This window comes from Chrysemys picta, chromosome 2 (assembly GCF_011386835.1).
Source record: "Chrysemys picta bellii isolate R12L10 chromosome 2, ASM1138683v2, whole genome shotgun sequence".
NCBI lineage: Eukaryota > Metazoa > Chordata > Testudines > Emydidae > Chrysemys > Chrysemys picta.
Genome location: NC_088792.1, coordinates 116,305,268 through 116,321,289, shown reverse-complemented (window position 1 = coordinate 116,321,289; position 16,022 = coordinate 116,305,268). Strand labels below are relative to the sequence as shown.

Sequence of the window (16,022 nt, the reverse complement as noted above, 5' to 3'; positions counted from 1 at the left end):
CCCTTCCATTGGTGTAGGAAGTGTCTACATTATGGAGCTACAGGGGCACCGTTGCAGGGCCAGAGCTGTGCGATAAGATCCAGTTACCCACACAGAGAAAATCTCAGCTATTCTCCTTAAACAGAGGAAGAGTGTTTGGCTATGCAGAGTGGCATTGGTCATAGCCTTCAAGATCAGTGGAGCTCAAATAACTTTAGAAATCCAGTAGCAAGCCTGTGAATTCTGGAGCATCCATATGGTGTGTCTGCCCCAACCTCTTTCTTTCTTGTCATCGTAACTCACTCAAGAGGCATGAAGCCATTGGCTCTCCCACTACAGCTATGACATAGTCACTTGAGAGTGGGAGTTCATGTTGTGAGGATGCTTCCTGAATGCTCCCTCTTCTGGCCTGAAATCATCCACCACCAAAGTGATAGAGAGAATTGGGCTCATTGTTGGGAGGAAACTGTCAGTGCCTCCCTTTGTGACGGTGAGGCTCTGAAGCAGAGCTCTGCTCAGGAAGCTCTCTTGACTCAACAGCCTTCCCAACTGTCAACCTGTATCAAATCTCCCATTTGTAGTAAAGGTATTTGAGATGATTGTGGCAAAGAAACTCTGGAAGTATCTAGTGCCTTGGGATTTCTCTAATCCCGGCCAATATCGTTTCTGATTTTATGTATGAGAGGCAAACTGCATCAGTGGCATTGGCTGATGATCTCTTCTAAGAACGTCTGTGTTGATTCATTTAGTTCTATCAGTTGCTGTAGATATTGTAGACTACAAGGTGTTGTTGACATGGCTATGGTCCCTTGCTAGAGGGTGGATGGAGTCACACTTCAGTGACTCTACTCCTTATAGAAGGGAGTTCTCTGCTGCCCTAAAGCTTCACGTATTTGGATTGCTGCAGGGTCTGATTTTGATTCATCCCCTGTTTGATGTGGCTGATGGGAAGGTTAGTAAGAAGACAAGAGTTTGCGCTGTCTTCAGTATCTGCAGACCCTCTTAATGTGATAGGACAAATGAACCAGTGACTGCAGGAGATTGAGGACTGGGTTGGGAGACTGCTAGCTGAGGCTCAATTCAGGTAAGATTATGGCAATGTTGATATGTTGGGGGAAAGAACCAGAATTGGTGGGAATTTATATGGTCACCAGTGACTGAAAGATAGATCATGGGTGGTCCTTATGCAGGTGAACAGAATGGGGAACAAGGAAGCCTTTTGCCTCCCTTGCACTGCTCAGATAAGGGTCATGCAGGGCCATGCTGTCTTCCCCCTCTTCCCCCCCACCTCCCCCCCCCCATTGTCTGAACTAAGGCATAGACACTAGAGGCACGTGCCTATGGTTTCAGCTCCTGGAAGTGTACAATAACTCGAGAAGCTCAGCTTTCATTTTTAAAAGTATGTGCCTAACTCTCATGGGTGGAAAGAACACCTTGTAAGTGTAACCTGCATGTAACTGATGCAGTGATTGCTCCCTGTGTCTGCAGAGAGCCTGAAACAGTAGCTGTAAGAGGAGTGAACTGCCACTGTCCTGCTGGGTGACCCTGGGCAGATCATTCCACCTATGATTTGTAAAATGGAGATTATGATAGTGACCTCCTTTGTAAAGTCTTGAGATTGACTATATAAGAGCTGTGTGTTAATATTATTATTAATTCTGAAATCTGATGCTCTGAGGGGCCCCATTTGTGAAACAGGATTGCAACTTAGGAGTCTTGTTAGATGGCAGGTTGCTACTTAATGCTAAGATATTGGTGATGGCTAGTAGCATTTCTTTTTCATCTGCAGCTAGCGAGAGGAGTGTGAGCAGTTTCTTTCAGAGGTGAACCACCTTCCCATGGTTATCCATGCTTTTGTCACCCCAAGGTTATAGTATTGAAATGCCCCTTACATGGGGCAGCATCATAAGACCTCCCTGAAGCTGATGCAGAATGTGGCTGTCTGCTTTATTAAAAATAATTTCACATAGGGAGCAGCACCTGATATTTGTGCTCTGTGATCTGCACTGGTGGTCCACAGGCTTCCAAGTGGAGTACAAGGTGGTGGTTTTACCTACAAAGGCTTAAAAAGTTTTGGACCTTGCTAACTAGGAGCCCACATATCTCTCTGTCCTACGTGGCTGCATTTGAGAGCAGCTGAGTTTCTTGGCTGGAGTTCTTTAAGTTTATACGTGTGGGAGTTGCTGCAGGGGCACATGAAGGCCCCTCAGTTTGAGGACTCTTACAAATCCAGGTTCTGGTAGACCAAATCTTCTGGATGAACATGATGTATCTTTTCTCCTAGGCTTTTGGGGCATGCTCTGGGATATGATTGACAGGTTTACTTGAATGAGTATTTAGTGGGGTTAATAATGCATTTGTTTGAGGCATAGGAGCAGTTTATTATATTGTTTGATTAACTCTTCATGCTGTGGCTGTATGTCTTCATTTTTGTAAGGGCATCCAGGGCAGTTGAATGTGTGTTTTTCTGTTGACTCACAATAGGAATAATAATCTAAATAAATAGACTTGAATTCAACACAGAGCCCAAACCAACTGTGTTTGCTTATAGGGTTTCCTTGAGCTCACAAGGAGGGCGGAACATTCTGCTTTGTGGGGCATGGGGGGAGCATTTGATTCATTTGTGAACTGTTGTGTCCCAGAGCACAATAGCTTTGCTTCTATTGTGGCAGAACCGAAAAGGAGAGAACTAGAAATAGATTGAGCTATTTTAAAGTAAACACAGTAGTAAACGTAGTAGTATGCTTGCAGACTATTAACCAAGAAGTACTTTATTCATTCATCTTTTTTTATGTTGTGAAGTGTGAGGAATCATTTGGATCTACATATTACATCTTAATAGAGTTATGTGTCACATAGGTGTGAGTGTGTGTAATACACGGTATTTTATTATATATCTTTTTTCCTCTGTTTCCTGATGGAAATTCAGGCTTTCGGTACTGAAATAGTTTTGATTGCCAGGTAGGTGTTTCCTGTGAGTTCTAAGGGTAAATAGTAGTTTTGAATTGTTTCATTAACTCTGCTACTAAGATCAAGTCAACAAGCAAAAACCACTTTGGGGCATTTTTGCTAAATGATGTTTATTCTTCATCCCTTTAAATACCTCTGAGGAAGGTAATGTACTAAAGGTTTTAAGTGGTTAGAGTTATCAATAAAACTAAGCTTTTCATAAATGGCAGTTTTTAACTCTTACTTATATTCCATTACTCCATATCCTTTTTGTAAGCCTCTTTTCATTTGGACTCAATATGGTGGGTTTTTTTTTGTAAACTCAGACCATCTTAATGGCAAAACAGTAGTACTTGTATTTTAACAACCATATCAGATAACGCAACACACAAGAATTTTCATTCACAGTCAAAACTGTTGTTCTTTGTGAAAAGAAATGGCAGAAAGACAAAGCTGTGTACCTAGAGCAAATTCTAAGCCCACACATGCTAAGTGACCTATGAACTGAAGGTTAGTTCTGGGTCAAACCATCAATACCAGAGAAGACGCATTCAGAGCAAAAATTCTTAGTAAAAGATTACTGGAACATTAGGCCTTTTGATGAAGTGTTTCTGTAAAGCTGACCATTGATAACGGTCTAATCTGAAAAATCAATTTTAAAAATATTTCATTGACTTAGAAAAACACCTTATACTAAAGCCTATACAACTAAAAATACTCAACATCAAGTATTCTGTCAATTTTTATGATAAATTAAAATTAGATTTTTAAAATGTGCTAGTATTGAGCCATAGAGTTATTCCTTTCATTGGTTGCCACTGTACAATATATTAGGAAGAGAAAAACGGAGGATAAGGAGAAATGGTTCCTGTCCAGGATAGGCTTAAGAAATTGTCTCCTGCCGATTTTCTTGTTACTACTGCCTGAAACGTTTCTGTAAGGCGTTAAAAACAAGATATTCACTGACCTGTGGGACATAGAGCACTGTATTAAACTTTGACTATCCTGTTCCAAGCATCTCCACCATTAAATTAAGTTTTTATGTCAAGGACTGAATGAATTACAATCTGTCGGGCTTTTTATACATATAGAGATATCGCTATTACAGCTAGCATGTTAGATGGGGGATGGAATTTACAAACTTTGCATCTACAGGCAAGGAAGCTTGAGTTAAAGGAGAACCATCATTACTTGGTGGTGGTAGTGGTAGTGGTAGTAGTAGTACTTAGATCTTCTTTCAGGTCACCTTCCAGACACTAGAGGGTGAGACATTGACAAACTAAGAACTTGATCCTGCAAGCACTTACCACTGGTTGTGTTTCCTGACTACTCATGGGAGTAAGCATTATTCCTAGTAGTATTTTCAGGGTTGGGTTCTGTAACACTTGAGTAAATCTGATGTATTTCATCCAGTAGAGGGCACTACTATGTATCTATATCAGGGGTAGGCAAACCTGTTGGCCCGAGGGCCACATCTGGGAATAGAAATTGTATGGCGGGCCATGAATGCTCAGAAAATTGGGATTGGGGTGCAGGAGGGGGTGAGGGCTCTGGTTGGGGGTGCGGGCTCTGGGGTGGGGCCAGAAATGAGGTGTTCCTGCTTCCCGGCTCGAGTGCCAGAGGGGGGCCATGCCACGGCTTCCGGGAGCCATGTGGAGCAGTCCCCAACCCTGTGCCCTAGCTGGCGCACCGGAGTGGGGCTGTGCGGCTGCTTCCGGGAGCAGCCCCCAACCCTGCTCCCCGGCTGGTGCACCAGAGTGGGGCTGTGTGGCTGCTTCCGGGAGCCGCGTGGAGTGGCCCCCAACCCTGCTCCCCAGCTGGAGCACCAGAGCAGGGCAAGCCCCAGACCCCATTCCCCAGAGGGAGCCCGAGGGCCAGGTCAAAATGGCTGATGGCTGAATCTGCCCACAGGCTGTAGTTTGCCCACCCCTGATCGATATCTATAAGCACAACTTAGTATCCAAGTGTAGACCAAGATACTCCATAGAAGTTGGGGAGCTTGCATGGTCATTACTTAAGCTTCAACTGATCCATGGCTAAACACAGGACTTTAGGTTCCAGTGAGCATGTCTTATGAGCAACAAATTCATTTAAAAATGTTATGATGTCTTTACTCAAAAGGCAGGTGGATAAGGTTTTTGGAGAAGCCTGGGATTTGAGACATTAGGGCTACGTGCAGAAGACTAATATTAGTGAAAGTACACAGTAAGGAGGGATTAATACACTATAGTAAAACTGATTGACATATAGATATGCTGTTTTACGATGAGAGATGGAAGGTGTACGTGTGTTTAATGAGGAATTAGTATAATGTTTTCTGCAGGATTTTAGTGAGAAAATTAAAGCAATAGCACTAGCTGCCAGATGGGAGGGGGAAAGATTAACTGCAATCCTAGTGGTAATAAAAGATATAAAAACAGACCAAATCTCCATACAGATTTCATTCCACTCTAAAATTAGATTTACAGATGATAGCCAACAGGAATCTAAAATAAAGGTCCGACAGTGCAAACTTTACTTATGTTTGCAAACACCTACTCTCACAACTAGTCCCACTGACCTCAGTGGCACTATTTCTGTTAGTTTACTAGCATGAGTAAGGGCTGCGCAGCTGAGCACAAGAAACAGAAGGATAGGAAATGACAGTTGATTCATTATGCTTGCCCTATTTGTCTTCCTGTCTGTTTCTTGGATTCCTACCCACGCCTTTCCAAACTTATCTTGATATCTGCAGAACTCACTGAAGCTTCATGCTTCATTGACCTTGTTTGGTAACCTTTATTAGCTCTTTACCTTAAATACTTTTACCTCAACCCTTATAGTTTGGTTCCCTAATTGTATTGGTTTTTACCCAGCTTTTTATTATTTTGTATTTAAGGCCCTACTTGAATTGCAGGATAATTGTCAAAAAATTGCAGCTGAATTACAGACAAGCTATGGAAAATTGCAAAAAGGTAATAATGGACCTTATTATTTGTGGTAATAAAATCCATTATTATTTTTTCCATGATTTTCCGCTGTCAGCAGCCCAGGGCTGGAGGCGGGGCCTCCTGCTGTCAAAATTGTGGCGGAAGCCTAATATTATGGAATCTGCGGTTTCTGCAATATCGCAAGTTAAGTAGGGCCTTATTTCTATTATTTTAATGAAAAATTATCTAAGTGTAACTCTTCTGCCCCTCTGAGTTGGCAGCAACAAGGTCCGGGTTCAGTATCTAGGGGTTCCATTTCAATAACACAATGCAAAACCGTCTCGAGCCCCCACCCAGTGACCTGGGACAATTACATACCACCCCCCGGGCGCCTCTAGGAGGCAATATTTCCCCTCTCGCAAGCATGGAGTCTGAGTGTAGCAAAAGCCTTTTAATAAAGGAGGGAAACAATGCAGCTTATGTATCAGAGGGGTAGCTGTGTTAGTCTGAATCTGTAAAAAGCAACAGAGGGTCCTGTGGCACCTTTAAGACTAACAGAAGTATTGGGAGCATAAGTTTTCGTGGGTAATAACCTCACTTCTTGCATCTGAAGAAGTGAGGTTCTTACCCACGAAAGCTTATGCTCCCAATACTTCTGTTAGTCTTAAAGGTGCCACAGGACCCTCTGTTGCTTAATGCAGCATTATGTTGGGGAAACACCACAAACAGGATTCATAACACAAACCCTGAGCAAAAGACCCACCTCCAAGTAAGTTTGGCAGTGTCCTTTTCCCCTCAGGGTCTTAAGTCCAATCACCCCAAAGTCCAACAACCCAAAAGTCTCTGTCCCTGGTCAGTGCCACCCCAGAGTTCAAAAGTTTATCTGCAGAGTTTTACTCCCCTGGGTGGAAATGGGGGAGGGGGCGCACACGGGGTATTAAGGGGCACCTTACGTGGTCCGAGGCCAACTGCCCCGCCTCTCCGTGGAGTTTTGCTGCAGCCTTCACCACGAATGGCTCCGCTCTACGAGCCGCGCCGCTCCACTCCAGCCGCCCCCACAAACTGCTCTGCTGCTCCGCTCGCTGTTCCGTGGGCTGCTCCAACTGTCCCGCAAACTGCTCGGCTCTGCCAGCCGCTCCACTCCACCAGCCATCCCACGAACCGCAAACTGCTCAGCTCCGCTCTGCTCTGCTCGCTGTTCCGTGAGCCGCTCCCACCGTCCCGCAAACTGCTCAGCTCTGCTCGCTGTTCCGTGGGCTGCTCCAACCGTCCCACAAACTGCTCCACTCTACCAGCTGCTTAGCAATATAGCTTCAGGCTCCCCCACTAGTTAACACAGCACTCAGTGATCTCAGCTCAGCAATTTTAGCTCTTTTAGTGATTTCAGCTTGGAGTAGGGGAGCCCCAGTACTGGTGCACCATTGGCCCAAAGTGAATTCAGCTCAGCAACCTCTAGCTAGATTCCTAACGGAAGCAAAATTAGTTCTGCTATTCAACAGTTGAGGGAGGGGGTAGTGCAATTGGTGTTCCAGGTCCTCAAAAGGGGCCCATACCATCAGGTACACATACCCCTCCCCACCTCTCTCAATTCGCTGGGTTTTGGAACCCATGTCCCTTGTCTAGCGAGTGCTACTTAGGTGATGGTGAGACCCTCTATCATAAAACAGTTTCATTGTCCTTGATTCACATAATCAGGGTAACAACACTTTATTCCTCCTGCCCCAATAACAGAGAAACTGGGGATCCCAGAGCTGCCAAAGTGACCATTTTGGGCTGCCGTGGGCTCATGCTAGGCGGGGGTGGGTGTGCCTATGGAAACAAGATCAGCCCCTAAAATTCTTTTCCATGCTCGCCATAATTCACCACCAGATGTCAGGGTAGAGCTCATCCTGACTCTGCTTACATCAGCAGCTAAACATATATATTTTTAAGTGAACTCCTTTTCTAGATCCATGCTCTGTCTACACTCAGGAGTTGTAGACCTAGTTTACTTAGATATTTTTGGTAATTTATTATTATTTATCATTTATCACACTCCTTACTGCCTAGGAGTCACGGTCATGGACCAGTACCCCACTGTGCTAGGTGCTCAATAAACACAATAAAAAGACAGATTTTAAATCATGTGGTCAAAGGTGAATGGCAAGGAGTTTATTTTTAGTGAATTAACCCAACATTATGGTATATTTTGAATGCCCCATATAGAAAGATGATTGCTCCCTAATAAGGGTTGTGAAGAACATACTAATAGAGTCTTTTAATTTCCTGCTTTCCAGCCCAATGCATTTTCCCTAGGCCAAAGGGTATTTTGACAGGGAAAAGGATGGTGATCCATTGTTGCCTGTGTACCATCCAGAGGTTCCATTTTGTGTGGAATGTTGAAGCGAGGCACAGAAGAGCATGCTCACTGCAGGTGGGAGTGTTGAATGATTCTATCAGCAAGCCTCTAGTGAGTGCTATGAAGCACAATGCCGACTGCAAATGGTAATTCTCAACAATTTGTAAATCAGTCAAAGATTAATGGATTTTCATGGGGATAGCAAACAACCCTCTCTAAACCCAGAACTATCCTCCTACTAAATTTCAAAATCCTATTGCAAATCAGGGAGACATTAGAGCTATTCAAAAACAAAAAAAAGTTGGACATTTTTTATAATGAGAAGTATTTAATGAAAAGTATAAATCCACCATAATGTAGGGATTGCTACTTCTCCTCCTATAATAGCCTCTTCTAGTGCTTTTTAAATATAATCACAACATCATATTTTCAGGGGTTTATAACTTATTTAAGCTAAGTGTGTTCCTAGCTAAAAAGGCAGCATGCAAGGTATCTTCCCAATGAGCATTTTCTTTTAATTAAAAAAGTAATGTTTGTTCTGATTTCTTTGTTGATGTGTCTGTCATGAAAAGGCACCTATATTTTTATAGTGACATTTTGCAACTAAAACTCATTTTTTTTTTTTTAAATAGTGGAGATACTGAGTGCTAAAAAATAGGTCCAGCCAGTCTCAAGCTATGTCTGAATGACTAGCGCTAGACTGGCACAGCTGCACTGCTGCAGCTATGCTACTGTAACACGGTAGCGTAGACGCTTCCTACATTGACAGAAGGGATTTTTCCATAGATGTAGGTACCCACCTCTCTGAGTGGCAGTAGCTAGTTAACAGAATAATTCTTCCATTGACCAGGGGTTAGGTTGACTTAACTTCGGTGCTATGGGGTAATCTAAGGCCTGAGAGCAGCACATCATGCTGCCTTCAAGAGGATTAAAGTGCAAGTCCTGAGCTCAGTGGTTTTGCTCCTTGGGCTGGCTGGGACTGAGCATTAGGAATGGCACTTAGCTTTTCAAGGTGTGAGTACCTTGCATCAATCTTGTGCAAATGAACCAGTGTGTCTAGACCAGGGGTTCTCAAACTTCATTGCACCGTGACCCCCTTCTGACAACAAAAATTACTATATGACCCCAGAAGGGGGGGAACCGAAGCCTGAGTCCACCTGAGCCCCACCGCCCTGAGTGGCTGGGGCCGAAACCCAAGGGCTTCAGCTCTGGGCAGGAGGACCTGTAACCTGAATCTCGCTGCCCTGGGCTCAAGCCGAAGCCTGAGCCCCACTGCCTGGGCTCAGAGTTGGGCTCAGGTTTCGGCCCTGGGCCCCAGCAAGTCTAAAGCCAGCTCTGGTGACCTAAATTCCCTCTAAGCTGCACGGCCGCACAGCTGCCTATTAAGCCCCGCGCAGGGGCTCAGGACTGCGGCGGGGAGGGATGCCTCTCCTCCAGCACAGGGCTGCCGCAGTGGAGGAGAGGTGTGCCCCCCTTCCTCCCCCACCGCGGCTGTCCCAGCGCAGACCTACCCCAGATTTGCCGGGGAAGAGGAGCCCCTCCCCTGGCTCAGCTCAGCCCCGTTGGAGCTGCCACCAAGGAGAGGCGTCTCTTCCCCTGGCCCTGTGCTGCTGCAATGAGAGAGGGCTGGACGGGGAGGCGGGAGTCCTCTCTCTCTGCCACAGCCCCGAGGGAGCCTGCATCCCCAATCCCTCATCCCTGGCCCCACCCCAGAGCCCACACCCCCCTGTACCCCAACCCTCTGCCCCAGCCCTGAGCCCTCTCCCACACTCCAAACCTCTCGGCCGCTCCCCACCACCACATGAATTTTGTTATGTGCACCAATATGAAGGCGGTGTGTCACACATTGCCTCCATATTGGTGCACATAACAAAATTCATTCCACACGTGGACATACAAAATTAGAGGGAACACTGGTGGTGACCCTGTTAAAACGGGGTCGTGATCCATTTTGGAGTCCTGACCCACAGTTTGAGAACTGCTGGCCTAGAAGGACAAGGTTACTGTGCTGTGAGATCACGGAGAGGGAAATGAAGAACAAAATGGAAGTTTCCAGATACATTTTCTGTAGAAAGTTAATTATTGATACTGTGTTGTAACTACTTTTAAAAAGAAAAATTCTGTCAGTTTGGTAATCTACTTAAAGGAATGGGGCAGAGCCGATAAAATTTCCAGTTACAGTTTATCGGTGTGTCTGAACTGCACCTCACCTTTTCATAAAAAAGGGGCTTAATCCCATAAATTATTATTATTAATATTGTGGTAGAGCCTAGAGGCCCCAATCAGGATCCAATGTGTGAGGAGCTGTGCGCACATATAATAAATAGGCAGTCCTTGACCCAAAAAGTTTTCAGCCTAAGGCCTTGTCTACCAACAAAAATTGTACTGATTTTAACTAAGGCTATACCAACAGAAAAACTCCTTCTGTCTGTATACCCTGTCTATACTAGGGCTGCGATTAGGGCCATGTCTTCCGCCTCCAGGCCCTGCAGAGACTCCTATAAGGTGCAGGTAGTCAGGCATGGAGTGCGCTGGCGCATGCCTTCCTCCTCCGCCTCTGAGGGCTCCGATATGACTGGCAGCCCTTCTACCTCCATCCAATGGGTCTTTCACAAGACCTCTCCGAGCTGCTGGTCTTCTACCAGGACCTCCTCAGGACCTGGAAGCTAGTCTCCATGGCAGCTGCCGAGGGGTAGGACCTCCTCGTAGAGCCCCTGCTACACAAGCCCCTATCTCACTGTGCAGGTGTCAGAGTCCCCCTTGGTGTGCCGGAGGTTAGTCCTGGCGGGTACTGCCAGGATCGGAGACTTTCTGGACTATGACCAGAGGAACTGGTTGGACCCCCTCGTGCTCAGCCACCGCATGGGGCTCTCCACCCCTCACGTCCTCTGCCATATACTCAAAGAGATAAGGGCAATCTTATAGCCTCTAGGGCTTTCCTTTAGTGGGTCCTGAGAGAGGGTGCTCTCTGCCCTGCCCTCCCCTCATCCCTGGTCCTCCGGACATCACCATCAGGCCCCTGTCCCGCGATCCTTCCCAGCCGCCCCCTCCTTGGGCACAGAGCTTGTCATCTTACTGTATGTGTTTGTAAAGTGCTGGGTGTATAAAAAGAATTATAAAATTGACTTTATAAGAATTTAAGGTTGGTTCTTCCTTCAGTTACGTGCGTAACATCTATGGATGCTACCTGGAGTCTCTCAAATTCACCAAATGACTGTTGCTATATTTTAACAATGTCCCATTTAGCAGTGAGTTTAGCTGTGCACTCCCTGCCTCTCATTTATCTCAGTTACAGTACAGTAATTTAAACGTGCATGCAATTATTGTAGCACAGGAGACCAAAGTATTAGCAGAGTAATGCTTGTTCAAATACTTGTCAGTTGTGTGTCTTTAACATGTATTTACCTGACATCTGATGATGATAATGTATTCCAGAAGCAACCCTGCCCAGAAATGATTTATACAAAGCAATCCAACTGCTTTCCCTGGTGTTTGCGCAGGTGCATTATCAAGGCAAGTTGATAGAAACTGTGTTTAATCATATAGGGCTGTGCCATTCTGCACCTGCCCCAAGTGGAGATCCAGGAGGAAATCTGCTTCCTGCTGGAGGAGCACACGTGCTACTAAGCCCTTCAATGAGTGCAGCCTGCTTTCCCCTGTATGCCTGGCCTTTGCATTGAGGATGGACCATGGTCCCACCTCTTCCTTATCCTCTTTTGGGATGTCCCGGGCACCAGGGAGCAGTCTCTACACTGGACTGAAATCGTGCCCAGATATTTATTGTGCTGGGACTCAACAGGGAACGCTTTGCTTCCCCAACCCACATAGAACAGCTGAGCATTATCTGGCACAAACGTATTCCTGAGGTAGCTATCATCTGTGGTATAAATATGAGGTAATTCTTATTTTATATACAAAGTCATGTCATATTGCTTTTAGTTGTTTGGATGAGTGGTGCTTGTTTTAAAAGTGGCAAGCTGCATATCTAGACCCTAAAAAAGTTCACAAGAGGCTAAAAATGGTAACAGAAGGCACTAGCATCTACATTTACTTGTATAAAGTCACTGCTGATTATAGAGAATGAAACACTGACTCTAGAGATGTTTGTAGCTATTCCTAAAAGTCAGTACGTGCTTTTAAAATTACACTGCATGCTTTACATGATTTTCTGATACATCCCACTAGTAAATTCTTTGAGCACCACAGCAAGTATTTAATCCTCAAAGAGCCCTTTCTAAAGTTTATTTGCTCTGATAAGTGAACAGCCCTACCTAATTTAGGTGTGCATCTGTGTTTTTCATCATCAGCAACAGTTGCCTAAAGCCATTGTAATCTGAAGAGAATGTGAAATGAAAAATACTCATACCTTGATTTCTATTAGCTGCCCGAGGTCCTCAGATTCAAGATAATAGAATTGCCTCTAATACTAGGCTCTTATTACAGAAAGTCTAGTTCTTAGGTTTTTGAATCAGATAACTTACAAATTAGTTGCTAGGTATTTTTGCAGGTTTACCAGTGTTTTGGGTTAGGTGTTGGAGAAGCTTCCTTTTCTGATGGGAGAAGGTTTGCAATTTCAGCTTGAAGTGGAGTTTTGTTTTTAATATGAAAAGGGAAGCATGATGATCCTTTGGATTCCTGCAGGGCACTTAAGTGAGAGCAGCTATTGTTTCATGTTTTTGGAGGGAGGCACTCTGTTTTGCACTGATAGAGGAAGTTACATCAGCATGCATAATGAAGCAGTGGGAGAGCAACTTGTACTGTTTGGAAGTGGACACTCTCTGTTCTCACGGTCTGACAAGTGGCAGGGAAGAATGTTTCCTGAGAACATTTACTGTGTGTAAAATCACATGCAAAAGAGGAGAAGGAAAGCTAGAAAAAATGTCAAGTGAAATTATTAGGATGACATGGACTTCTGTACAGTTTGCATTGTCTTGACAAAGTGGATTTTATGGAATCATTTTTTACATTGAATTCAGAACAGAGGAAGTGTCAACATGAATCACCGAGCTACAGCTCCGAAGACAAGGGGTGATAATTATCTGAGCATAAAGGTACGTTGAACACAGAAGCAGTCAGAATAGTAATAATGTGTATGGTCATAAAAAGTACGTTACAATAAAATGTTATGTTTATTGACATCAGTAACAGTTTTCTAATTATTTTGGGAAAATAATCCAGAAGTTTTATATTTTACAAGTTCAGTTTTCCACTCCCATTGCAATCAGGTAAATGTAGACAAACCTGTCTAAATCTTTTTGAATATATATGACAAATAAATATACATTTGGATAAAGAGTAACTCGGTGCCTTTAGGTTAGCTACATGGGAGAAAGCAATATATGTGAAAATAAGACGGTTTTAACTCTTTCTCATCTGCTAACTCAGGCAATGGTGATAAATTGTTCTTCAGCTCAGAATTGTGTAAAATGAACTCAACAAACTGCTTCTCGCTATGGAGAAATGGAATTTATTGTCTTAAGAATATAGGCAGTGGCTTATATGTAGGAATGTCTGTTGGCTTAAAGAATGGGCATGGCTTAGTAAAACAAAACAATCTTTTCAGTGTCAGATAAAAGTGACAGAAGCTGCTTTGTGTTTTTATGTGAATTGTTAAGAGTGTTGACTTGTCTTTGATTCAGCTTTTACTGAGAAAGTTAAATTGAGAGTGTTCCATTTGGCAAGTCATCTACTACTCAGCAATACTTCAAATCACACTTGATAGTTTAATGTAGTTAATTCAGAATAAAAGTGCATTAAAACATTTGCAGTTACAGAGAGGGGAAACTGCATGATTTTATAGCTTATAAATCAGATGTGTTAATCAAGATAATATCTGAAGTAATATTCATTTAGAAACAATGATAATGTTCTTAGGATACAAGCATTTTGTATGTTCTAAAAGGGAAGTTTAAAATATATATCAGTAGGTTTGGGTCTTGTGAGCATATTGTAGTACAGATATATGCATTGCAATATCTGTCTCATGAGGATGCTTTGTAATAAGTTCTATTAATACATAATTTGCCTAATGTTAGCTGATTATGATTATATCAAAGCACAGTTACCACAATAAATGTTCATTGTTTACTTACTTACTGTGATGCTGTATTACTGCTTAGGCTGTAAAGCTGAAACCAAATTAACATTCACAGTCAACATTTGTTGGAAGGAACCCACTAAGTTTGTAACTTCTCTCACCATCTGACCCAATGTGTATTCTTCTTGCTATATAACGCTATATGGAAAAATCCACCGGTTTCTGAATTGTAAACTTTTTTATACACTAGCCAAATGTTCAGTACATTAGGATTTTAAAGCATATGTGGAATGTTTCCAATGGGTCACAGCAAAGTTCAGCAGCTTTGACCTCAGTCAGGTACACAATGGGAGAGATAACATTTAGTCAGCTTGACATGTCAATCTATTGTTGTCTCCCAAAGTAAGAAATGCATTCAGACTAGCACTTTATAGTCCAATGGTTTTAGTCTTTGTGCGCCTGGTTAAAAATTTGGTTTAGCACTTTCTGTATGTGACACAACAAATAATATTAATTTTGCTTGAAGTATCTACTGAATACTTTATTTCTTGTTGAGCTTAAAGGATGCCAGACAAAGACAAAAATCATTAACAGCTCATTTGACTTTGGGCTTGAACCAACAGGTGGGCACAACTTTGTTCCTAATGCCCAATGATCTACAGTCCTTTAGATATCCTTTTGTAGTGAGTGGATGTTTGCAAGTATGATTAAGATTTTGATATGAAATGGAGTTCTATTTCTGTTGCTTCTTCACCAAGTAAAAGTAACCTTTGTTCTCCCTTAACAGTAAGATTAGGTAGGTCAAACAAAGGACAGTAGATCTAAATCTAATTTTATCTTTTAAAAATTATATTTTGGTTGCTTGAAACTGATACTGCTAGTAATACTGTACCTTGAATAGATATTTTCAGATATTTAATTTACTTGTGCATATAATATGGTAAAATGATCAAGCAAACGTTTAAAATGTATATTTAAAAAAAAAATCTTTAAAATGTAGGCTTTATCTTTAGCCATTTTTTTGAATGTGCCAAAATGTATTTTAATGTTGTTTTTATTTTTTTTTTAAGAACAAAGCAGAAATCAAACCTTGTATTTCTTTTGGCTCGGGGACCTTTCCTTTGGCAAGTATGATCTCAAGATTAAACTGCTTTGTCTGTTTTAAAGGCTTGCAAATTATTTTATTGCCAGCAAAAATTATAGCATCATGATGAACTCTTTGGGATAAATTTGGACTGTAAGGCTCTGTCTACACTACCCACCTTTTAGCGACACACCTGTGCTGCTAAAAGGTGCAGAGGGTAGCTGCTGCTCGTCAGCAGGACAGAGCTGTCCCACTGACAAAAGACTTCCACCCCCAATGAGTGGCAACAGCTTTGTAGGAGAGCACTCCTGCCGACAAAGGGCTAATCACACTAGCACTTTAGTCGGTAAAACTTTTGTCGTTCAGGGTGGGTGTTTTTTAACACCCCTGAACGACAAAAGTTTTACCGACAAAGTTCCAGTGTGGCTGTTCTTGGGGACTTGGGACCTCTGAGGAAGGCCCAGTGTATCAAGGAGCACTTGGGAATGTATTGTCTGAGCAGCCTGTGTTCTACTTCTTTGGCAAAACATTCTGGTTTCTTTTACAACAGTGCAAATATGAACTAACTGTTTTGACTGAAATGGAATTACTACAGTTTTATTGCAGTGTAAACAAGAGCAGCATGTGGCTCTTTGAAAGGCTTCAGTGTTTGTTCCCCTGCACTGTACTGGATCACCTAGCCAGTGTAAAGGGTGTAGACCCGTGGTTCTCGACTTATTACACATT

At 43.1% G+C, this 16,022-nt stretch overlaps 1 protein-coding gene across 15 annotated transcripts in view; it reads left to right on the top strand.

The window, feature by feature from the left end:
* PLEKHG4B (pleckstrin homology and RhoGEF domain containing G4B) overlaps window positions 1-16,022 on the top strand; it is a 199,072-nt gene that overhangs the window by 59,840 nt on the left and 123,210 nt on the right. For 6 of the 15 annotated variants that reach the window (XR_010598477.1, XR_010598476.1, XM_065584051.1 and 3 more), the window contains exons 1-2: window positions 12,731-13,226; window positions 15,283-15,336. The exons of 3 other annotated variants lie outside the window; for them this stretch is intronic. Coding sequence is in view for 9 of the 12 variants with exons in the window: in XM_065584051.1 (XP_065440123.1) it covers window positions 13,170-13,226; window positions 15,283-15,336 (111 nt within the window). In the remaining 3 variants the exon portion in view is untranslated. Of the gene's footprint in view, window positions 1-12,730; window positions 13,227-15,282; window positions 15,341-16,022 lie in introns of those variants that run through there. 6 more of the 15 variants (XM_065584050.1, XM_065584048.1, XM_065584049.1 and 3 more) reach the window with 4 other exon arrangements.